Raw genomic sequence first — 25,505 nt, forward strand, 5'->3', positions numbered from 1 at the left:
GCAAAAAAAAAAAAAAAAAATTACGCATGCAATGTGCACACACACACAGAGGTCGGTCACATCATCTTCGCGATGTTAAGCAGGCGTAACGTGTGCGGTCCCACAGGTGTGTGTGTGTGTGCGTGTTTGGCTATTCGCGAGTGGAGTCCTCGGGGATCTTCTTATTGGTGTAGTCAAAAACGGTTCCATCATCAGAGACGAGGCACTCGCCAGTCATCCTGGCCCGCATTTCGATGGCTAGTTTCTTGCTCAAGGTGGTACCATAAGTATTGATGCCGAAGTTCTTCGTGCGCTTACACCCACTGGGGCTTCTCCATTCTGCCCTCCACGCCTGTACAATACCGTTGATCCTTATCATGTAAACCCCCGCAGGGGTGGAGTTCGACTTGTCTATCTTGTCCAATTTTTCCAACTTGTTGTACATGTTCATATCGTCAATCTCCTTTTTGATGCTTCTCGTGAGCTGATTTTTTGTTCCTTGTTTATTTCCACTGTAATAATCTGGAGTGGAAAATTCCTTTGCGTTTGGATCGAAGGGCGCACCGATAGGATTTACCTCTTCGCTTGATAATCCTTTACTGAGATTCTCATTTGCTACAGCGTAGAGGTGCATTTCATTTGTTTTGTTCGCTACCCCTGTGTATAAGGTGTTCCCTCCGTTTTGGTCCTCTGCGCCTGCAACGCTCACGTCATTTGGCCCAATAAAAAGGTTATTATTTCTGAATGGGGGATTGACGCCGACATTGACACTGCTTCCATTGTTCGTTCCGAGAAGGGAATTGTCAATATCATTTCCATTGTGTAATCCATTCGGGTTAGAATCCACATCTTCATTATCCTTTGGATTCTTTACTGTTCGTTCTCCGACAGGGATGTTACTTAAGGGCGCGCCCATGCTGATGATTGTATCGTTCTGAAGAGCTTCGCTCTCGAAGTTGGTCCCTCCTACCCCTCTGCCATTGCTCACACAATCGGTCGAGTTATTATTTACCATGTCGGTGGTGCTATTGCTTCCAACAGGGCTACTCGCAAGTTTGATGTTTTCCTTTGTTGTGTTGCTGTTAGTTACGTAGGGAGGGTTGCTACTTTCTTCATTCGTGTTGGCAACGTTCATTCGGATATTCTCACTTGAGGGTGTTACAGACATAACTTTCTTATACACTTCGTCTATTCTGGAATCTCCCGTGCAGACAGGAACCCTGTAGAGATAGCTGTTTTGCATGTACTGCAGATCTTCATTGTTGGTCATAGGAGGTAAGCTGCCTCCGATAACTTTTCCGTTGTCCCCCATGTTCGTGTGTTCATTCATCACATCAACATTGGCAATCTCATGATTGGGGTTACTTATGCTACTGTGCCCTACGTCACATTTCCCCCCCTGATTTAGGTTTAGGCCATTCATCCCAGCTGTCGTCATGCCGGTTGTCGTCATCCCAGCTGTCGTCATCAACGCTACATTCATCGTTGCATTGATATCCGCGGCGGCCTTCCCCGTGTGCGTAGGGCCCCCTTTCCCCCCATGGTTGCCATAGTTGTGTTTGTTAGTCTGGTGCAACTTCTCCAATAGGTCGTAGTTATCCAGTCCACTTATATCATTAGCATCTTCCGTCTTCATCATACTACTATTATGTATATCCTTTTTACATACACCGTTATTCTTCTTATAAACGTGTTCGAACTTTTTCCTCGCGGCAATTGCTAGATTTCTTGCTCTCTCTTCACCAAACTTGTTAATGGAAAAATATCTTTTCTCCTGCTTTCCATTAGAATACCAATTTGCACAGAAAGCTTTCTTTGAGTCTTGATAAAAGACACCCTGAGGGAGAATAACTGAATTGTCTATCTGGTTATGATTCGCCTCGCTCGACTTTTTATTATTTGATTTTGCGTACGTAATTACATTATCTCCTGTTTTTCCTGTTAATAATTTTGTACAGCTATTTTTACCTTTATGCTCTGTTGCATTGGGATGATTTTCTCTGTTTGTTCGATCTTTTTTGTTTGTACCGGTTTGATTTTTGTAATCGTAGTTCATGTCTCCATCGTCTTCATCCTGTCCATCGTCTTGGTGAGAATTTCTCGCGCTATTCAGATTGTTGTTTATTTTTCTTCTTCCTCCATTGATACAACTGTCGTACTCCTCATTTCCGCTTTTTCTCTTAGGTACATGTTCATCTTCCGTTGCGTGCTCTGCACTGGATTTTCCATCGGGGTAATTACCCTTCACGTAATAATCATCGTAATTCCGGAGGGGGTTTCTTTGAGACAAGTGCCTTGCTTTGCCTCTGCCTTCATCCAGATCGTTCATCCCGTCAACGGTGCTCATTCCGCTTAGTGGATAATCCCCCCGTGATGCACCTTCATACCTACCACCATTCACCCGGTGAAATTCATTCCACTCTCTAAAAAGGCCAATATCTCCTTCCTTGTACTCGCTAACGTATTTCCCCTCATAACCATCGTACGTACCTTCATTCTTGCACGTACCACCCCGGACCTCACCTTTGCGATTCCCTAAATTTCGCTTCTTATCATAAGCGGGATGGTATTCTTCATAATCTATATGATGATGTTCAAGGCCATACTTTTCTCTTCCTCCTGTTTCGTACTTGTTTGTAGATTCTCCTCCTACATCGCTATACTTTATAGCATCTCCGTAGGGGACACCACTACCACTTTTTTCGTTTTCTTTATCCTCCCCAAGTTGTACCAGGGTACTGTTTTTGCAAGGGAGAGAACCCCCATCATTCTTTCTCCCCTCTGTTGAGTTGTTATTCGTTCTTAATTTTTTCCGTTTCCCTGTTGGAAGAACCTCATGGTCTTCCTCATCTTCCTCCTCGTCGTCTTCTTCTCCTCCGTGTCCTGCAACCCCAATTGCTTTACCATTCAAGGGATCGTTCTCCTCTTCCATTTTATGTGTTCTCCCCCGATTGGTATTCCCCGCATGTATGGTTGTACCTCCTCGTCGTCCATCTCGTTTGCTAGTAGGAGCGTTATTCGATTCCACTGCCTGTTCTTCATTATTTGTCCGCAGATACGTGCCACCACCCCTTCTCGACATGATTCGCCTGTTCGTCCCATCTACGTAGCTACCGCATTCGAAATGTTTTGCACCCTCTTCATTCGTCCCGTTGTTATTGTGGTTTTCCGCATCTTCTTCCTTACGCCCTGTGCGTGTGTACGCTCCGGATCCATCACCACTCATTCCCTCGGTCCCATCCTTGTTCCCTCCACTTGAAGTAGCATCATTGGACACACCACAATTTGTTAATGTATTGGTAGTGCCCGTGGTCGTGCCCGCGGCAGCAGAGGCACCTTTTTTACCCGCGCCCTTTATATGCTTGGTCCTATTTTCAAAAGCGAATCTGGCCTTGGTAGCTAAATTACGAGCTTCATCCCATCCGTAGTACTTAATCTTGAATCTCCTTTTAATTTGCTTACCTTCTTCATACCAACTACCTATCCATGCCTTTTGTGATCGGTCGAAGTAGACTCCTCTCTGCGGTTTCAATTCCGAGACTGACATTCTATATTCGTAATTTTCATTCGAATTTACTGTTGTGTTGTTCCTTACCTTATTGTTCATTCTCCTGGATCCCATACCTCCTTTTCCAGTGGTATTATTTCCTCTACCAACAGGGGTTGTCGCTGTCGTCTCTAGGTGCAATTTTGTCTTATCCTTGTTATTCCTTCCATTACTAATATAGCATACACCATTGAGTTTTCCATTCCTATGATCACTATCGATGTGGGATGCCTTCCCATTTGTGTTGCCATGTCCACCACCAGCAGTGTTGTTGCTACCACTACCGTTTATCCCTCCTTCTGCACCACCAGCTGTCGATGATTCTCTCCTTCCATAATACCTAGTCTCCATCTCATAATTCTTCATATAATTCTGGTTAATAATTTTGTTTCTTCTTCCTCTTCCATACTCCACTGTGAAGTTGTTCAGAAAAAAATTAACATTCTTTCCTCGCTCTCCTTTCATTCCCAATTTACTAGATTCGACACTACTAACGTTTTCATCATCTTCATGATTTCCTCCACTGCCAACGCTACATCCAGCACGGTTTCCAAAGTTGCTTCCGCTCTTTATGTCTTTGTGCCTTCCTGACCTTACCGCATTTCCACTGAGGTATGCATTTTTCATGTGTACCTTTTTCTTCCGATTAAAGGTATGGTCATCCCCATCGTCTAAGGTAAATCCACCACGACTACCATCAGCGTTGTCATCGTCGCCATCATCATCGTGGTGATGGTTGTCATCAACATCGTCGTCGTCCTGTCCTCCACCACCATGAGCATAGAATTTTTTTAAAAACATTATTTCTGTTGGATCTCCAGATAATTTCATTAGACGCTTATTTATCTCCTCATCAGTCATCTTCTCCGCATTTTTTATTTTTTTTATTAGTGCTCTTTTCTTCGTTATGTTTTCAGTTATTTCTTCTCTCCTTTTTCTGGTTAGGTAGCCACGCAAGATAATATCGTCTGTGTTGTTCCTTCCGCTAAAGAGGCCCACAGAATTATTCATGTGTTTATTGCACAGTTTGGTTTTCCCGTGATCCAGGGAAGTCACTACGCCATTGTACAAGTGAGCGAAGCTTCTACTGTGACAACTTCCACCGTGACAACTACCACTGTGACAACTACCATTGTGACAACTACCATTGTGGCTACCTCCTTTGCCGATATTTACTCCCCCAAGATGCGCACTTCCACCCCTGCCGCTACCCCCACTTACATCTCTACTGTTACTGTGTTCTCCATGCACCAAAAGAAAATTACCTAGCTCGTCTACATGGCTAACATTGTCACTGCAATTCTCGTTCGGATTGGAGTAAGTAAGGTTGTTCATGTAGTCACAGAGGTTACTACTTCTCCTCGACCCTGTACATCTGTTCATGTGGCTACTTCTGTTGAAAGGGATATTGCCACTTCCTCCACTACTCTGTGCACCATTATGGTTAGAACCCTCAGTGGGATAGAACCCAGATTTGTAAACGATTGGATTGCACAAGGACGACAGGTACTTGTTCATTTTGTCTTCATCCGTTCTCTTTGTTTTACGATTACCACTGTGGAACAACCTGGTTCCTTCATTCCTCTGGTTTGATTGTTCATGTAAAAAGAGGTTTCTGTAAGTTCTGTTATTATCCTTGTACATGCCTTCCTCGAATGTTCCTCCGATAAAGTGAGTTCCATCCGTCTCACCCAGTACGTTACCACTAATGGGGTTACCAATGTGGTTGGAGATGGCGCTCTCTCCTGTGCACCCCCCATTCCCATCACCCTTATCAAGTGGGCGAAGCAATCCATTGTTTCCTTCCATGGACGAGAAAAACTGCATTTCGTCAAATTTTGAATTTAAAATTTGGCTATTTAACAAGTACAACTGTTGGTTATACAACCTGGAGTTATCGTTGAAGAGTTTTTTACCACTTGATCCTTCCTCTTCACATCCCTTGTTAGTTGCAATGTTATCACAAGAGAAGAAGGAGTTATCAATTTTCTCTTTGGAAAAGAGGTAGTCATGTTTCGCAAGATATTTTTTCAATTCGTTTTGCATGTCGGTATATATTTTATCATCCATATCATTGCCGCTCTTCTCCTTTTCCAATAATGCATACAAATGGTAAAGCTTCAACAGATGATTACGCTTATTCATCTGTTCTGTGCATGTTAGGGCGTTCTCCGTGGTAGACATGAACCCACTTTTGCTTATACCACAGTGGGGGTAGTTTGTGTTTCGTGCGTCCAGCGAATTATCGTATGCAACCTTCACATCGGTAAATTGATTATCGTTCATTTTTAGTAGTTTTTCTCCTCCTTGCACTGGTCCTTCATTCATATCTTCTTCCTTAACTATCTGTTCGTCATTCTTATTCATCCTCTGATGCGCCAGATTGTTACATAGGTCGATAGCGTTGCCCTTGCCCCCGACCGGGTTCTTCGCACTAGAACAGAAACCGTTAGAAGGATTACTTACCTCACCATGTGTTGTATCTCCATCAAGCTCACCTGCATACATCTCACTGTTATCTCCGACGGAATGCCTAATCGTCTTCGAGTTATTTGTATCTTGCAACATGTTCAAGTCAAATAAAAGTTTTTCATAAGCCAAACTATCCATGTTACATTCTCCTGATTTAAATAAACCGAAAAGTATTTTTTCCAATTCTCTTCCTCCACATGAATTACTTCGATTGTCGTTATTTTCACCTGCAGTGTGTTCAGTGATTGTACTAATCTTCACGCTCTTGTCATTTAAGATGCCAGACATTTTCATTTTCTCTTCCCAGAGATTGTTCTGGATAAGGCCGTTGCAATTGTGAGTAGTACAGGTTGCCACCTGTCCGCAGGTTGTTTTCTCTAAGGTCGACAAAACATTATTATGGTTTGCATATTGAGTGGCCATACACATGGGATTATTAGCATGAATAAAAACGTTTCTCTTACAGTGATGGCTATTGTTCAAATGACTTGCATCGTTCCATCCTTCGCTTTGGTGCACTTCACAGGTTCTATTACCAATGGTAGCAATGCCATTCTTTGTCGCTTCCCCATCGAAGGATCTGCACGGATATGGTTCACACTGTGCTTTGAAAATACTTACCCCGAGATGATTATTTCCGGTTGTACACATGTTGAAAACGTTCCCGCAGGCCTTCTTCCCCTCGTGATGATACTCACAGGGCAATGCCCCATAATAGAGCGCTTTAATATCTTCCACGGATTTGCCCATATCAACCACTTTCGAGCTGTCTCCAGAAGGGGAGGCAACTTCACCACCTAAGTCAATTTGCTCTTGGTTATCACCACTGTAGAGGTGCAGTTTCTTCCGCAATTCCTTCTCATGAGCGTCAAACGGGACAGAGTGATTATCGCTGTTGTGGTTGAGTGCAGCGATGTTGTATGCCTTCCCTCCGCTAAACATAATGCCACTGCCGAGTCCTTCCTTATCACACAAATGCGACTCTCCATTCAAATTTGATTTACACACGGAAGAGTTATAACACCCGCAACCGACCTTAACCGACAAATACCATTTTAACAAATTTAAAAAATTCTCCTTGCTCAGAATGCTTCCATTAGGACAGTTCCTCCCCATGTCACTTGCATGTGAGTATATCCTATTGTGAGATTTGTCTTCGATAAAATTGAACTTCCTCTGTTTCTTCGCTTCTGTTTTTAGTGAGGCAGAATTATCATCGAGAGGCAGTTGGTCTTTCGCACCATTCGCTATATCCAATTCATTGTTTTGCAATTTTTCACTTACCCCATTGATGTCGTTCTCTGTAGCAGTACAACTTTCCTCGTCAACATTCCTACTCTCCTGGTGATTGTCATCGTTGGGTACATCCCCCCTTGAAAGATCATTGTCATTTGAATTTAGTTCCACGCTCTCGTTAATATATGCACCATGTTGAATTAGAACCTCCCGAATGAATTCCATCAGTTGGTTTTTGCATATACCATCCCCACTGGTACTCGAATCTATGATTTCACCTTTCCCGTGATCACACTGTTCGTTGGAATCGTTTTGATATCCTCCAATGGAGTCATGCAAATTATTCTGAGGAACAGTTTGCACACCAAACGGGGTAGACTGACCCTTGGCACAGACTACACCAGAACATGGCATCACACCAATGTGCTTAGCTTCCCCATGAGGCAAATTTAATTTCGCCATAATTCCTTCGGCCACTTTTTTTTTCTCACCGCCCATCTCCATCACTCCCTGTATATACGGTAACGATTTCTCTTCTCTACCTCCAAGGACGACCTCATCCCCATACATGCTACCAATGCTCCCGTTCATATTCCTTGTCGAATCGAAAACGCATCTACTCGGTGAACAACAGTAGAAGCAATTATTCTTTTCATTCGTATGAATTAAATTTCCACGGATAAGCATATTCTTGTTCATGTGCATACCCCTGCCGTTCTCCACTTCGATTAACTTAAAATTTTCAAGTCTCAATATAATGTTGTTCATCGTACATGCACTCAAAGAAGACAGCACTCCTAGGTTCTTCAAAATGGGAGTGAAAATAATTGCATAATTAAAAATGTCGTGGCAAAATAATATATTCATTACTTGATTCAAATAATGTGTTAAGATTTTTTTTTTTTTTTTTTTTTTTTTATTTATATTTAGGTTCATTATGGAGTGTTTCATCGATTTCTTCAGAGATAGGAGTTTGTTTTTCAACTTCTGATTCTCCTTTTCATGTTCTTCTCCATTTGCAATGTGCCTATTCATATATACACTGTCCGTTGTCTCTGTCACGTGAGATTTCTTTTCATGCGGATTTTCACCAAGGTCACCCACGTGAATCATACCAGTTCCGACCGATTCGACTGCTCGGATTGTCCCTATGGGATCATTTGACTTTGCTAGAGGCTGAGACAAACCGTTCGAAAAATGGCTAGCTTGGTAAAGAGAATCATGCTCTCCATTATTCAACGTGTTAGATGCACTTGTCTTCTTGTCATTTGATTTTAATTTTTCCATGGAAGATGAATTGATACATTGTTCCTTAAGCATGGCACCTTCATCATACATAGTAGGATGCACGTTCAGATCTTTGGTAGTCTCAACCATGGGAGAGACATCTGTTCCGGGAATTATACTCGACTGTAATTGGAATCCATCTCCACTGCTGATGATATTATTGTGTTCGTTCTTTGTACATATACCTGCGTCGAACGTATGGCCTGTGTCCTCCTCCTTCCCATTGGTGTCCACTGCTTCGCTATTAACAATGGGGATAGTGAGATTCTTCTCCTGCGGGTTTTTTCCATTATAATCCTCCACATTGGGGATTTCCTTTCCGATCGATACTTTCTCCTTCTTTCCAGATTCCTCCTGGTGACATAGTGCCATTTCTTTCTTTGAATCCTGTTCGCTCTGTTCTGTATAGTGGCTATGGTTAATGTTTAATGGTTCATCTGGATTGGTACCATTGACACGAGCTCCGTCCACAGGAGTGATATCCCCATTGAGAGTGGAGGTGTCATTTTGTTCGAAGGTTTCGATTCCTTCTGGTAGTTGTGCCCCTTCGTCTTGCTGACCATGTTTGTCTTGTTTGTCTTGTTCGTCCTGTTCGTCCTGTTCGTCGTCCCCTTCGCTGAAATCCTTCAATCCAAACTTAGGGTCGTACTTGTCCTTGTACGTATCTGATTTTCCATTCTCGTTAATGACAGTTTCGATGCTCGTTCGCATGTCACTGGGTGCGTAGTAAATCTTGTCTTCCATGTCGTTTATATCTTCTCTGCAGAGAAGCCCATCCCCCTCCTTGCAAGTCATCTCGTTAATATCATACTGATTCCGGTGAACTGCATAATCTTCTTGGTTCGACCCGCCTGTACCGACTATAAAAGAATTTTCATTCTTCATTATCTCGTTATTCGTACAATTGCCATCCGTGGAAATGGTTTCAGTTTTTATTTGCTTATGCGTATATCCATCTATGTTTTTTTCCTCGCCGAGACTGTGTTTTCTCTTCAAGGATCTACCTACCCAGTGGTTCCCATCTACGTGATGATTCATGGGTTCACTGAACCCACAAGCGTCTACACCCTGGTAGAACTTGCATCCACTGGACGGGTTATTTTCATCATTCATTGTTATGGGGTTGGTCGAATTAGGTAGTAGTGTATTCGCAATGGGAAGACTTTTGGCATTTCCACTTGGAGTGGCAACTTTACGGTATGGATCGCTACTCACCAGACCGTTTCTCATCACTGCGCCTCTGAATGCTCCATCGGTCCATTTCTTCCTCTTCATGTTTGTAAGCACCCTGACATGATGCACAATTGAATTCACATCCACGTAGGAGCTGTTGATTGCCATAATTTTCCGAAAATGATAAAAGTATGCATCCCCACCGTTGCTACAGACCCATTGAGGGTTATATTCCTTCAAGTAATCCAATACTTGAATGAAGCACTTTTTAATATTACATAGAAGTTGCTCTACGTATTTATCCGCATCTGCATAGGTAAATCCAAAAATTATTTCGTTCATAATTTTTTTTTTCAGCTTTTTCCAACGCATCGCATGCGCACTCTTGGTGTTGCTTCCACTGACATCAACAGTGGCATAGGCATTGGTTATGTACAGGAGAAATAGCGGGACAGTTATTTTGATACTCCCCTTGAGGTTTGCGTTTTCCTTCAAAGAACAAGTAGCGAAGGAGTTGTTCATATGGTCGGGGTACACGTGCATATGGTTGCTGAGGGGGGAGCCAAGACAAGTTGACATGTAATTACCCGCACTGGTGGTAGCCATAGCGTGCGGATGGTGGACACTCCCTTGGGCTACGCCATGAATCGGACCAACATTAAGATGCTTTCCCTCCTCGATAATCATCTTCTTTCTGTAATTTCTTAAATAGTTTTGTATCTTCATTGCAATATTTTTAAAGACTTGATCTGCGTTCTGTTCCTCACCCTTGGATTCATTTTCAGTCTGTAGAGACAATTGGTTAGAATCCTCATTTCGCAGAATATTTATACTTTGTGAATGGCTAGCTAAATCGTATTTACAGTTATCAATACATCTTTCGACTCCCTTGTTCAATACCTCATTTGCGGATTCTTCATTGCTAACGTTGCCGTAATTATTCAATTGGCCACAGAGGGTGGAACTCTTCTTGTGATTGTCACCATTGGGGAGAGGCTCTGGGTTTTCTACTCCTCCCTGTAGATGACTCTGCACAGGCATAAGCGCATTCGCCTGCACATTCACCTGTACATTCGTTTGATCGGTTGATCCTTCCCCAGTTGCGAACACGGGTATACCATAAGAATCACCCCGCAGTGTATCATCCTTCGGAAGGGGCCCCTTTTTCAAATACCTTTCCACATCAAATGATTTATCACCCAAAGTGAGTTCCTCCTCGTTCTTTTTGCTTCTTGGCTTGTTCGTCATTTCATCTACGTAATTCTTAATGAACCTATAGTTGTAACAGTCGTGAACTTGTGAATGGGCAACCGAATCGTTCTGTTCACTGGAGTGGTGGAGAACTCCATTTCCGTGGAGACAATTTTCTTCATTCTTACATGGATCATTTGGAACTTCACAAGGATGATCCTCCCTCATATTTTTTTGCGCATAATTAGCACTAGGCTCATAAATGAAGGAATTACATTTTATCCATCGCTCTTCCTTCACGTCTTTCCCACTTATTTCTGCGTTCATGTGAGGAAGATGAAAGTCGTTTGTGTGTGTGGAGGTTGCCTCGTTCGTTTTGCTCGTGTCCTTCACAAGTAAGTGGTGCTCTCCCATGTCGACCTGATGACTCGAGAACGATTCATTAGGAAGGGGAACTACTTTCCTCGTTTCGTTCAAACACTTGTTCGTGATAATTGGTTCTCCGTTTTCATTCATGATAGGTGTATTTAAAAAATCCATCATGGGGTTATTTCGTATCATGCCCGGGAAATTTAAGTCTTTGGGCTCTCCTCCACCATCATCCTCGTCGTCGTCTTCCATGTGCATATCCATTTGTGAATGCGCCACCCGTTTGGTAATCCCCTTGTCGAGATTTCGATCCAAGTAAAGGTTGCACGGATCATTTACGTTCATTAATTTATTTTCATCTATCGTAGAATTCGATGCGAATGAATCCACATTTTTGTTCTGCAACATGGAGGGAAGCACATTCATCTCGTCCATGTAGTTCTTGTAGATGTCCTCTTTGTTGTCGTTTCCACTTTCCGTTTTGGATTGCTTCTCCATCGTGTCGTGTCGTTTGTTTGTTTGTTTGTTTGTTTGTTTGATTTTGATTTTTTTTTTTTTTTTTTTTTTTTTCTTCTGGTTCTGTTTGTGGAGCGGAAATGTTTTCGACGCTTATTCAGTGGATAGTTTCGATTTGCTTCTACCCACTTGGATTAGAACCTATCACAGCCACCCGCAAACGGTTGCACAAATAAAGCAATATTATAAAATGCTCGAAAAAGTTAGCTAGTCGGAGAAGAAAGGACGAAGAGACTCTCACATTAGTCATCACATCTGAGAAGATGCAACCGAAGTGGAATCATCTTCGATGTGAAATCACATTAAAGTTTCTGCCCATGTGAGCGATGTACCAAAACTTGACTGAGGACTAGTAAGCGGTACTATGCCTTCCTCTTCAAAGCCACAAAAAAAAAAAAAAAATGCACCTAATGCAATAAGCAGCACAAATCTGAGGTGACTCACGGTTTGTGTGTACGTGTGCACACATGAAGGAGCAAAGTGCTCTCTCCGTGTATGTTCCTTTAAAAGCATCTAACAGGTTGTTGTTCTAATTACTCTGGCGTACTGCTTCAAATGAATAACTATCACCTATATGTTGGGGATATCCTACCTATTTAAAATTTTTTTTTTTTTTTTTTTCGCATCCGTTTGATAGAAGGTATGCTCCACAATTTTGTTCTCAACGAACCTACGTTATGCAAATAAATACGTGTGCACACTGTTGTATACGCACGTGCGGAAAAGAAATTAAAGCGTCACAAAATGAGGAAAGGGGGACCAAAAAAAAAAAAAAAAAAAAAAAAAAAAAAAAAAAAAAATAGAATGGATAAGGCAAACCAGAATTCCAGCGCTAACACGTGGAAATTACTTCGCGAATTTATATGTGCTTAAATGACCAAGTGGTCCTCTTCAAAATTGAAAAGTAGTCTACAAACGGATGGTAGTCACGGTGGTAGTTGCATTTGCAATGGAACTTGTGTCCCTGCTATGCGTTAACAAATATCGTTAAAAAAGAAGGCATACGCGCGGGAGAATCCCTACATGCACATAGCCAAGTAATTAAAAGATTTTTGCATTCACACAGAGGTAGTTGCAATACCTTTTTTTTTTTTTTTTTTTTTTTTTTTTTCGTCAAACAAACCTGTGTAGTGGTCAACTAGCTCAATAGCCGTCGATGCGAAGTTGTGCAACAGGAAAGAACACACCTCGCAGAGATACGTCTACCCTTGTCTTGAAAGTAGGAACCCCGAGGGAACCACGCTCGCAGGCACTTACATACAAATAGGGGGAGATATAAACCTCCTTTGTCTTTCTACAAATATCCGTCCAATTTCTCCCCTCCGTTTGTATAAGGGAGAAATTGAGCGTGTGCACAATTAGTGTATATACATACGTAGCCCATTCGCATGTATACAGATAGACAGAAAAAAAAAAAAAAAAAAAAAAAAAAACACGCATATACACTACGGGTGTGAACAAAATGGTCGGCCTGGTGCGACAGATATACACGCCTGTGCCTCCAAAAAGGACAAAAAAAAAAAAGGGGGTAGGATAGAATAATTTAGATTAAAAAATGAAAAAAAAAAAAAAAAAAAAGAAATTGGAAATGACTTTACCAATAAGCTCAGTGGTTAAAGCCTACATAAAAAACGAACTATCGTGTGAGATTATAAAAAAAAAAAAAAGAAATACGTACTACAACACAACAAAGTACAACAGAGCATGGCACAAAGCTTAGGTGTCGATTCTCTCTATGTGCACCGGCGTACGCGCGTCAACCTGTGCACACGTGTTGCGCGCATTCGTGTACATGCAGCTGTTAGGGTTCTCCTACCTCTTAAGAAGGGGGAGAAAATACGCGGTTAAAAATGAAAGAGAGAAAAAAAAAAAAAAAAAAATATTAATGTGATTTGTAGGTATGCGAGAATAACGAATGTCAAAAGAAAAAAAAAAAAAAAAAAAAGGGGGTGCGGGAGAGAAAAAATACAGCCCACATGTCCTGCTTACCATCGAGCGGATGGTGTAAAGAACAACACGGTGTGACAACTCGCTCAGGCGTGTGCACGAAAGGGGGCACTGGTTCCGCACGGTCCACACACACGAGGAAGCAACTCTGACCCGAGGATGTAGCACTCCTGGGAGTTTTCCTATTGGCACAAATGTATGACAAATCTCACGTACGTGTGACACAGGTTTACACACGACCCCCGCGGCTCTTGCTCAAGGGGCGCGCGGAAACGAGCCCTATTCAGTGGGATACTAAGAGCAGGACGATCGCGTGCTTCGTGAGGGGCACGCGGATTGGAAAAATATTCGAAAGGGCAAAATTCAAAAGGGAGAAAATTGGAAAATTAAAAATGGAAAATTAAAAAGGCAAATTTACGAAGAAGGCGATTTAAGGAGGCCTTTTAAAACGCCGCATAAATGCAGTTTAAAATCTAAAGTGGAAAATTCACAATGGAGAATTCGAAATGAAACCAAAATAAAAAGCAAAGAAAGAGAGAGAGGAAAAAAAAAAAAAAAATGAAACATACAACAAAAGGACTAACTCATCAATTAAAAAAGAAAAAGAAATGGCAACTAAAAATTGGAGATTAAAAACTAAAAATTAAGTGTCAACCAGAACAGGAAAAAAAAGAACGGAAAAAACAGAAAGCCAAAAAAAAAAAAAAAAAAAAATGAAAAAAAAACAAGGCGAAAAAAAAATAGAGCAAAAAAAAAAAACAATGCAAACTCGTGCGTCAAATCGTGTCCCAAGACGTACACATCTTAGCTACGCACAAGCGCAGAGAGACGAATGCAACCTTCCTCCTTCACACACTAATGCATATCCAGTACTACTCACGGCGGGGTGTGTATGCGCACGACCCGGGCGTTTTATTCCCGAGCAAAAAAAAAAAAAATGGATCAAGAAAAAAACTAGTGCAGTGCGTAATGTGCAAAATGGTCTGAACACTTGTGCATAAGGAGGGCATAAAGGGAATCAAATAGCAGGAGAGGGATTCAAAGGTGCCAAAACAAAACAAATGTAATAACATAAAAAAATGTCGCAGGAAGCGATGACACGAGAGCGACGGATAAGTCAAAACGATAAAGGACAAAGAAACTAACAAAGTGCCTTAATGGACGAATGGCAAAAGCAACAAATCAATAAGCAACAGTTAATAATTAACCATAAGGTGGGCAAGGAAAATTTAAGGCAGTCAAAAGAAAAAAAAAAAAAAAAAAAAAAAAATACCTGCAAGTGCGCATACGCTTGAGTGTGCGAACATCTTTAATTTCCGCCAGTCTCAGGAAGATGAAATGGGATTATCCTCCCCCGGGGAGTAGCCTTTATGTACATTTTGTGAAGGAAAATTAAGGTGGTGGATACTGTGCACAAGGAAGTTGGGGAAAAAAATAGGACTACACACATGTGTGTGTATTTAATTTACACGCTGCACTTACGCACGTGCAAACGGGTATGTAACCGTCTGCAGGAACCACTCGCCCTTATATGATAAGCACGTGAAGGGCGTGAAACGTGAATATTTTTTTTGTAAACAATAGGACACTTAGCGACTTTGTGCTTTACAAACAAAAAGGCAAGGGTGCACATTTTTACAAAAAAAAAAAAAAAAAAAAAAAAAAAAAAGGAAACAGGACGCACGAAGGCAATTGTTCTTCTTCCGCTTCTTCTCCTTCCCCTTTATGTTCTTCCCTTTGGTGCCTTACTGTTGACCTTTTTTTTTTTTTTTTTTTTTTTTTTTCCGAGTCAACACAAATGCAGAACAAAAGTAATGGGAAAATAGGGAAATTGACTCATGCCTAAGTGCAAATGCACACTCTGATCTAAGAGCACGTTAACGCACCCGTTCACAAAGGTGTGCACACATACGATTACGAGGAAGTGCCAACTCTCCCCTAAACAGACATGTCTGCATACGAACAATTAAGGGAAAAAGAAAAAAAAAAAAAAAAAAAATACGCAACAGGAAATGTAATTACACCAAAAGCGTAACGCATTCGGTGCCTTGCGCGGAAGGCATTCTCATGTCGAAGTGACAGCGCAAGGGAATCGGTTGGAAAAAAAGGAACAGCAAGGGTGGAGAATTCGTCCAAATCAACGCAGGTACACAAAGCTTTGAAAGGTGCACCCAAATAAACGGAGTCGCTGAACAACCAAGGGGGCAATTGCACATTGGGGGGAAGGGGAAAGAGTGCATCATCGACTTTTTCTCTGTCGAAAACACTTAGGAAGAATGGCAGGGCAAAGCATGTGGGACGATTAGGCTACTTAGCGAGGTCCCCATTGCTCAAGTGCGCGTATGTACTTTATTTTTTGTCGCACAAGGCATATGTCCAGTGAGCACGAGTTTAGGGTAGCACACTCTCCGGTGAAACGCGTCAAGTTCTAAAAATTGCAACGATACGAAATTTCGCAAAGGTAAAAAAAAAAAAAAAATACACACACACAAACGGATAAGTATAATTGCGCACTAACATTACATTGTTTGCCCTGTTCTGCTTCTTTTTTTTTTTTTTCCGTTTCCCTTTGTTTGATTTGTTTGATAACTTGTTTAAAGAGGTTCTATTTCCCTACACATAAGTGCTAACGTGCGTATAATTGTCCTTCTTCCCCTTTGCACGACTTTTTGTGGACAAAAAGAGGATGCAAAGTAAACACATCCCCGCATGTTGATCCCACCCTATGCAGAGATGGCTACTTTGGATGTGCCTGAAACCCCCCGTGGTAGTTTTTTTTTTTTTTTTTTTTTGCGTCTCTACCTTGTTGCGTTACTATCGCATTTGCCTTCCGCTTGGCAGGAAAGAAAAAATAAAATAATTATGACATGGTCATAATTTTTCGTTTCTTTCTTAAGCAACTAGCTAACTTTTCGCCTGAACGGGTCAGCAAAATGGTGCAAAAAGAAGGGAAAAAAAAAAAAAAAATAGCTAAAAGGCTTCTTCATTTGGCTATTCACCAGTCGAAGGGTACATTAAAAAATAGTGTTTCACTTTTTCTTATAAATAACGACGCAGGGTCTTAGTCTATTTCATGCGTCTTACCATGTAGAGTTGGAGTGACCTGCTCACAGGAAAAGTTTACTATAACCCCCTTCCAGAAAAACACGCGGGAAGGGGGATATTCCAAAAAAAAAAAAAAAAGAAAGAACAAACTGTACATCCGCAAGAGAAACAGTTTTACCATTAGACTGGTCTGGGTCGTCCTAGAATTTTGCCAACATGGATGCTACCGCACGAGTGGCCAAATATGAGTAGGCATTTAATTTTTCTTTAAATGGTATTTAACGGCCAGTCGTTATTGTCCGTAGCAGTGTGTTTTTCACCCGCTTGGCATTAATGCATGCATAGGGGCCATATGCCCCCGCTGGACAGTTAAAATGGGGTCGTTGTGAAGTTGGCTGGAACTCCATGGAAAACATACTGAGTGAAATACCACCCGTGCGCGTCCATCATTTTTGCAAAAAAAAAAAAAAAAAAAAAAAAAAAAGGGGTAGAGATTCGGATGTGGTTCCTTTATTCGTATAGTGGTTTTCGTTCGACCCGCGGCGCTTTGCGGGATTATCGTCAATTGGTGAAGGACACCACAGAATGGCAGTTAACCGCGGCTGGATGGGGATGCGATGCATATCCTCCGGAAGGGGTGCGCATGCAGCATGTGTGGAAAGAGGTGAACACGGTCATAGCCTGTTCGGTTATCAAAATGTTCTGCAACAAAAGCTCCGTAAATTTGTTTTGCAATAAAGGCACGGAAAAGTGGCTCAAGAAAAAAAAGCACAGGATGCGGCGCTACGCAAGCCTGAATATGGAGGCCTGCTTTTTTAAAAAAAAAAAAAAAAAAAAAAAAAAAAAAAGCAAATGGTAAGTGCGCGGTGTTCTGCATGTGAAGGAGCTCTCCGTTTTGGATTCTCCACTTGTGGATAATTTTGCGTCAGTGGAGGAGTTGCTAGGTTGTCGAATGGGCGGTAGTTCGGCCATGCTTTTTTTTTTTGTCATCCGAATATTTGCATTACCGGTTGTCCTCCTCCGGGTAGGTGACACCTGGTAATCCCATCCATTGCGCATGGGGCATCGCGCATGGGGTATCGTGCATGGGGTATCGTGCATGGGGTATCGTGCATGGGGTATCGTGCATGGTGCATGACGCAACGCCGATACGGTTCGATCTGTACACGGGGACAAAATGTCGCTGAAGCAGAACTGCCGAGAGCGGCTATTCAGCGTGATCGAGAAGATCACCCAAGTGAGTAAGTATGTCATCATGGTGGTGGACGAAAATGCGCACCAAGTACTATCCATGATTTGTAGCAGCGAAGAGTTGGTGGAAAGGGGTGTGTCCCTGGTGGAACAAATCGATGCCAAGCGAAACAGACTGCAAGACTTCGACTGCATATATTTCCTCAGTTCGAAAGTAGAAGTCGTGAAGAAAATGTTAGAAGACTTGAAAGATGAAAAAAATGCAATGTATAATAATGTTCATATCTTATTTACTTCAAATGTTATTAAAAAAAACAGAGAAATTTTAGACCTGCTGGCAACTAGTGATGATCTACTAAAGAGAATGAAAACATGTGCATGCTTCAATATCCCATTCTTTGCGTTTGAAAGTCGTATTTTTTACTTGAACCATGAATTAAATTTGTACGATTTTTACCCCTTAAAAGATTCTAGCATTTTAGGAGATCTTGCGTTGGAGTTACTTTCTGCTTGTTCCTGCTTGAAGAGTAATCCTCTTGTACGTTATTTGAATTCTCCTCTGTGTAGGAAGTTTGCGGAAATATTTTACAATAGTATGAATGACTCCAACATTTTTCAAAAATCCGATGAAAAAGATGAAGGAGATATCCTCTTAATTCTGGACCGATCCGTTGACTGCTCCATTTTGTTTGCTCACGATTACGCGTACCAAAGTCTCTGCTATGACGTGCTACGGATTAAGACACATCAAACAAAACAGGGAAAACCATGGAGACAGCGTAGCATGGGGGATACCATTGACCAGGGAGAGGAACCACCACACACAGTTCAGTTCGAAATCACGAACAATGATCAACGGAAGGAGGTAAAGAAAGCAATCTTGTCGGAGGAAGACAACCTCTGGGTCAGGTACAGACATACGCACATCCAGGATGTAAATGAAATGATAAAAAATGACATTGGCTCCTTTACAGAGAAAAATGCAATCGCTAAGATTAAGAAGAAAAATGTATTAAATCCAAATGAAGCTTTAGAGGCTTTGCGATCCCTTCCGCAGTACGAAACGATGATTGAGCAGTACTGGCTCCATGTATACTTATGTGATAGCTGTTTCAAAATTTTACAGAAAAAAAATGTGGTAGAAGTGGGTATGGTGGAGCAAGACCTATGCTGTAATGTGGATAATTACGGGAAGGAGCTGACACACACGAAGAATTGCAAAAATGTAATGTCCATTATAAGCAGTAATGAGTACCATCAGGAGGAGAAGGTGAGGTTGCTTCTCCTCTATTTTCTAAATTATGAAAATATAAACGAGCTTGACAAAGCAAGACTCATTGAATCATCCGAAATTGGTCTCTTCATGGAGAATTTCATCCATCAATTCTTAAGTTTGAAAATACACTGTGATCCATATGCTCATGTGGAGAAAAACGCAGTAGAGGAAAACTCTTCCTCCGCGAGCTGTAAAGTTTCGCATGTTCTGGAAAGGAACAAAAAAAAAATTAAGCATTACAAGAACGTTGCAAAGACTGCAAAGTATGAACTTAGTCGATATGAACCAAATATCAAAGACATTATTATAGAGTTACATGAGGATACTCTCCACAGGGGGCAGTTTCCCTTCGTGGATGGTAGCCGGGGGCCCTCCTCTCATCATGTAAAAGACCAGAATGCATCTGAAGGTAACAAAACAAATGTCACCAGGGGAACTGTGTGGGGTTTCAAATCAGTGGAAAGGAAGGATGCTCAGATGGCAAATCGAAAAAAAATTATTATTTTCATCCTTGGTGGAATTACCTTCCCCGAAATTAGGCAGGCGTATGAACTGTCAGAGCAATTGTCCGTGGACGTTTATTTGGGCGGCACGTGCCTGCTTACCAGTGAAGTGCTCTTCCAACAATTTAGACGGTTCCCCGGTGGGTAGCATAGGGAAGGAAAAGGCGCACTAGCTAAATAGCTAATATAGCTATCCCAGGTGCGTCCTCCACCCGTAATCCGTTTTTTTTTTTTTTTTTTTTTTTTTTTTTTTTTTTTTTTTCTAGCTAGCTAAAGCGGTATTCTCACATGTGTGTGCGGAGCATCCATTATCGCCGCACTATGAATTCGCTTACAGTTGTCACCTGGTGGACAGGCACATACCATGTGTAACTGTCCATTTAGAGATAATTTTAATTTGGGCCACGAAGGCCAATCGAGTTAAATGTGCCGAGCTATCCTGGCCAGGTTTCCCCAGTTAAGCGCAGCTGCGATTCCCCATCATACCACCCCCCTATACCTGGTAACAAAATAAAAAGGTGGACGGGCGGTGGCCGCCTTAAAGCGAACAGGAAAAAGGGGGGGGGAAAAGAAAAGGGGAAACACACACTAATGACACGACGAGTGTTGCACGAAAAAAGAAGAAAAAAAAAAAAATAATAAAAAATAAAAATATTCACTTGAAAAGGTGAGAAATTTAATTACTGCAACGGGTGTGGGCACGACCGGACAACCTTAACTGCTCTGCATTCTCGCCTGCTACAGGGCGTTACTTATATTGATACGCAGCGCCCTCCTTGATGTTCCTCTCCTTCTTAAATGCCTCGATCCACTGGCTAAATTTTTTGTTCACGTAGTGCGTCTTCTCGCTTTGCCCTCCTTTGTCGCAAAGGCTTGTGCGCTTTTGTTTGGCTTTCTCCATTACACAGTCGAGGGAGTCGTTCCACTCCTTGAGGAGGCCATAGTGAAGTTTTACTCTGGCATGAGATGGAATATTCCCTTGGGATGGTTCATTAGCCAATCCCTTGATCATTCTAGTGCCTCCACTTATCGTAGTAACTCCATCTTCTTGCAAAAACTCAATAGGGATCAGATAAAACGGATCCGAGGTAATATCAAACAGAGTGAGAGAGCTCCTCACCCGTTGTGGTTGTGTATGTTCAGCATGGAGCAGTACATCCGGACTTGTGTGAATGGTAATGTTTGCTTTTTTACTTAGTGATAGTTCAATTACGAATGGATAATAATTTTTCCTGATCATGATGGCTAGCTCCAGGTCAGACATTCTGTTCATGTCAAAATGGTGGTCTTTAAAGAAGGCCATGAAATAATTGGTGTATGAGTCAGGTGAATTTAGTACGTTGTGTAATATTCCTCTGTCATATATTTTACAGTAGTGTGTATATAGGAGGTCGTTTTTGAACAGTACGTTGTTCTTTATATGGAAGAGGGCACAGTAGTAGTGCTCCCAATGCCCATTCTGGACGTACAGGTAGAAGTACCCCTTCTTCAGAATATTAATATCATAGATATCGCTTTCGTGGATCCTTCTATTTGCACTCGCCTTCATGTGTTGTGTAATTTTGTTCATATCCAATGGTGTTAGTTGGTTCTTCCGGGGGGGGCAATTTACATGAAGGTTGGAAGGGTTCTTAGATGTGGTGTCATCATCTGAGTTAACAGGACACTTGACGCAATTCTCATCAACCGTACTGTTAACCTCTTTCCCAATAGACCCCATGGCGGTGAAAAAAATGCAGTTTAGTCGCTCAAGTAGCTTCATTTTCAGGCTACCCTTCAGGTGTTCTTCTTCTGCGAAGAGAGATTGTATAGACTCCAGATTCCTTTCGTCAAGACCACCGACCATTCTACATCCCGCTATCTGTGGTTGTGGTCCATCTCTCCTTTTTGTTTCCGTGTTGTTATGCGCACCCCCCATTGAGGTTTCCCCGGCAATTGTTAATGATCCCCTGGATGTATAACCTGTTGACATATCCACCTCGATCGGGTAGATCAGTCTCTTAATTCTATTCATTTGGTTCGATAAGTTATGAAAAAAGTTTACATATTTATTGTAGGCACTGAACTTGAGGACATGGTTTTCTTCCTCTAGTGGGATTCTACAGTTCCCTGCAAATGCAGAACAAGAACGATTCAGAGTAGATTCTCCTTTTCTGTCTAATTGGCTAGCTACATCTGCGTCCTCAACACATATAATGTCGTACAAAAAAATATACTCCGACCCATCTAGCTCGACAGTCTCTTTGTATGTCTTGTCTAGAACATCATTTAAATAGGTAAATGTATTTCTTCCATTCGTGTGGCAGTTTCCCTCGATCCTCCGGATGAACACTCGTTTGTTCCAACAGGGGTGGTCATAACATGGATCCTCTGATGCTTCGGATTGTCTGTTCACTTTGGAGGAGTTCCTATACCTGTCTTTATCGTTGCTATACCTGTCGCTATCGTGGCTATATCTGTCTCTATCGTTGCTATGCCTGTCTTTATCGTTGATATGCTGTGGGGCATTTTCGAAACTCCCCTCCGCCTGACTCACACCTACCTGATGACTCTCCAACTTACAATTTCTCAAATGAGTGACACTTTCCTGTGGCATCTCCTCCACCGTCTTCGCCCCCTTGGTATCATTTCTAATGTAAGGAGAGCTGACGGAGAGTTCTTCATCACACAGGTTGATAAATTTTGTTACCTTACAGAGGTTCACCGTATTGGAGGTGCTCAATTTCCTGCTCCACTCTCCAACAACACTTGTGTTGTTACTAGCATGCATTACGTAGTTGGAGCTTATTCTTCCCAACGCACAACTTAGCGCCGCCTTCTGTGTATGTGTGGAGTCATCAGGGGTGAACGCTCTCCTCAGTTCCTTCGGCTGGGCACGTACGTCAACGCGCTTTGTTGTGCCGGCTATGTTTGTCACGTCAGATTGGATTGTTTCGCTCGTTTCTTCTTCTCCTTTCGTTAGATGTGTTTCCTTCGCTTCGCCTGTTTCGCCCGCTTCGTTGACTTCCCCCGCTGCGCCCAGGCGCGATCCGCCGCTGGAATAGGAACAAATCGTCTCCACGCTCGAAACGCTCATTTCCCCCCGAATAGACTTGTCTTCGAGAGAACTAACTCCGCGTTCTTTACATCCATCTGCGAATGGGAGGAAAAGGAAACAAATGAGGGGAGGTGGATAGGTAGTCACATTAACAAGGGAATAAAGAAGTAATGGCATCAGCGTTGGCACCCTCTGGATAATTAGACCATAGTACGGATGGGTACATTTTTATAATTGCAACGGAAGGATCGATTGCACCAATGGATGAGCTGGCACGACACGGTAAATGAGGAGATGCTTCAGACGTGTGCATCCACTACTGTTCCAGATTGAGTTTATACAAACTGGGTTAAACGTTAACAACGCAACAGTATATACATTCGAAGGAGGACACTACACCAGTTGCGCATTTATTCAGACACAAACTGTTCAGCGTATTTTGAATTATTCGTGTCTGTTCTAGTATTTTCGCGTTGCGTCGGGGAGAAGAAAAAAAAAAAAAAAAAAAAAAAAAATTGTCCCATTTTGCACTTTGATCACCTGAACGGAATTTTTTTTTTTTTTTTTTTTTTTTTTTTTTCATTTTGGCTAGTTCGTTTTTCCCTGCACAGTGCAGGTGAAATTTGCACAACTTGTCACATGTCCTGCGTTAATATGTTGGTTCATCGTATTGTTTATCTCACCATTTAGCGCATTCTCCGATTGTTACTATTCCGGCAATGTGTACGCATTACTCAAATTATACGGGTGGAGGAGGCCACTTCTTCCGCCCCCCACGGTCGGTATGCCATTTCTCCAGAAGGTGCGTGGCGAATGGGAGGAACGCACAGTGGGTCCATGTGGGATTATTACATATGTGATGTCAAGTGCGGTTGGAGAGGTACACCGTCAAGTTCGTTCCTTCTATGATTTATCGCATCAGTACATCCGTCCGTGCATCCTCTCATTCCATATGCTATGTGATCCGTACACACTCTTAACATTTTTTTTTTTTTTTTTTTTTTTTTTCCCCTTACCTTCTGCGGGGCCCTCGTACTTCGGTATGATGGCCTCGAGCTCCTCCGTCTGTGTGTGTTTTTCGAGCTGTTCCCAGTGCATTTTGTCAATGTTAAAAAAAGAAAACAACGGGGCAAAAATTAAAGAGGAAATTAAAAAGAACAAAAAGGGCCAAAAAAAGTCCTGTACAAAGACTTCCACAATGTGTTCAGAAATCATTTATGGACAAAGGCGTTGAAGGGTTGCACGATCTTTTAGGTGAGGTCACCCCCAAGGTCAGGTGTGCAGCGAAGTGTGTGCAGGAACACCCAAGTGTATTTTCAGGCGAACAAAGTAGACAAAAGGGAAACTGCGCATTCGCGACTAAGCGGTGGGTACTCCGCCGAGGGGGGCTCCCATGTACAAGAAACATTTGCGCGCAAGCTACTGTAGGTGCGTGTGTGCAGAAAAATCCATTGCGAGGCAACGCAAGGACAAAGCTGTCACGTGCGCGCTTGGTGAAGCCGCGGCAGAAAAAAGAAAAAAAAAAATAAAAGTAAAAGAAAGAAAGGAATGAAAAGTAAAAAAAAAAAAAACAAAAAAAAAAAAAAACACTGTTGGCGCAAGAACTTCCAAACAGTGGCAGGTCAAAAATCGGTGATTTGTTCTTCCACCGCGGGGTGTAAGTTACTTTGGGAAATTATTTGTTCCCTTTTTGTTCTTTGTTCTTTTCTTTGTTCCTTTTGCTTGGTTGCTTGATTAGTTGGTTTCTTGGTTCTTCGTTTCTTTTTTTTTTTTTTTTTTTTTTTTTTTCTTCACACCCCGCTATACCTGTCCCTATAGCGCGCCTTTGTGTAAATGTACGTTGATGGTGTAATTTCTATCGACAATTTTTTTTAAGTGCTCCAAGTCAATTCGCCAAGAGATCAATCGAACACGACATCTCTCTTCACTGTCAATCGTTCGTGAAAATAGGAAAATTTTTACACAGTCGATTTATCCGCCAGGGTGTGCTATATTTTTGCGTTGTTCCATATGGGTAGAATTTAATTGAACCAAAAAAAAAAAAATAATAATAAATAAATAAATAAAATAAAAATAAAAATACACCTCTAGGTTAATTTTCCACAAAGAGGGAGTGGCCCCTTCCTTCACTCCGCGAGCATTCAAACTTCCTTTTTTTTTTTTTTTTTTTTTTTTTTTTTTCTACAAATAGCTTTTTTAATTCATGAAAAATTTGATCTTCGAAGGACCTTACAGTTACACCGCAGGGGAAGGAAAAAAAGGAAAACAAAACAACCTGAGGGGGAGCACTGACAACAGAAAGCGGTCTAGCACCAATGACGGTTGAACTGCTTTGTTTTCAGTGTTTCCTTTTTTTTTGAGAAGGGAAGAGGCAAGGAGGGGAGACAGGTAGAAGCGTAAGTAGAAACGTAAGTAGAAGCGTAAATAGAAACGTAAGTAGAAACGTAAGTAGAAACGTAAGAAGAAGCGTAAGTATAATCGGCGAGCAGGAAGTAAGGGTAGGGTAATTTTCCCTGGGGCTGTTTTGTTCTACCTTTCTCTGTTTTTAATTTTTGACCCTTCCATTCAAAATTTACTACCCCCATCCGACGATATATTCCCTATTTCCCTGCCCTGTGTTTATACATTTTCTCTCCCCATAGGTGGCCCCTTTTTTTCCTACGCCACTTCTTGACCGCGGGGATGGCCTTCCATTTTCTTTTCACATGAGGTGTCCTCCAAGGAATTCCCCCACCA

At 41.9% G+C, this 25,505-nt stretch overlaps 3 protein-coding genes across 3 annotated transcripts; 1 reads left to right on the forward strand and 2 right to left on the reverse strand.

The window, feature by feature from the left end:
* Positions 1-130: 130 nt before the first annotated feature.
* On the reverse strand, positions 131-11,752 carry PKNH_1136200 (AP2 domain transcription factor, putative; the record flags this gene model as incomplete). Its single annotated transcript, XM_002261498.1, has 1 exon — positions 131-11,752. The coding sequence occupies one exon, from the start codon at positions 11,750-11,752 to the stop codon at positions 131-133; it is 11,622 nt and encodes a 3,873-aa protein (XP_002261534.1).
* A 6,187-nt stretch (positions 11,753-17,939) lies between these two features.
* On the forward strand, positions 17,940-19,880 carry PKNH_1136300 (syntaxin-binding protein, putative; the record flags this gene model as incomplete). The annotated part of the gene is made up of 1 exon (XM_002261499.1): positions 17,940-19,880. The coding sequence occupies one exon, from the start codon at positions 17,940-17,942 to the stop codon at positions 19,878-19,880; it is 1,941 nt and encodes a 646-aa protein (XP_002261535.1).
* A 600-nt stretch (positions 19,881-20,480) lies between these two features.
* Positions 20,481-23,867, reverse strand: PKNH_1136400 (conserved Plasmodium protein, unknown function; the record flags this gene model as incomplete). The annotated part of the gene is made up of 2 exons (XM_002261500.2): positions 20,481-22,864; positions 23,786-23,867. 2 exons carry the CDS (start codon positions 23,865-23,867, stop codon positions 20,481-20,483), a joined length of 2,466 nt encoding a protein of 821 aa, XP_002261536.2.
* Positions 23,868-25,505: the final 1,638 nt, after the last annotated feature.

This window comes from Plasmodium knowlesi (genome assembly GCF_000006355.2).
Source record: "Plasmodium knowlesi strain H genome assembly, chromosome: 11".
Lineage (NCBI taxonomy): Eukaryota > Apicomplexa > Aconoidasida > Haemosporida > Plasmodiidae > Plasmodium > Plasmodium knowlesi.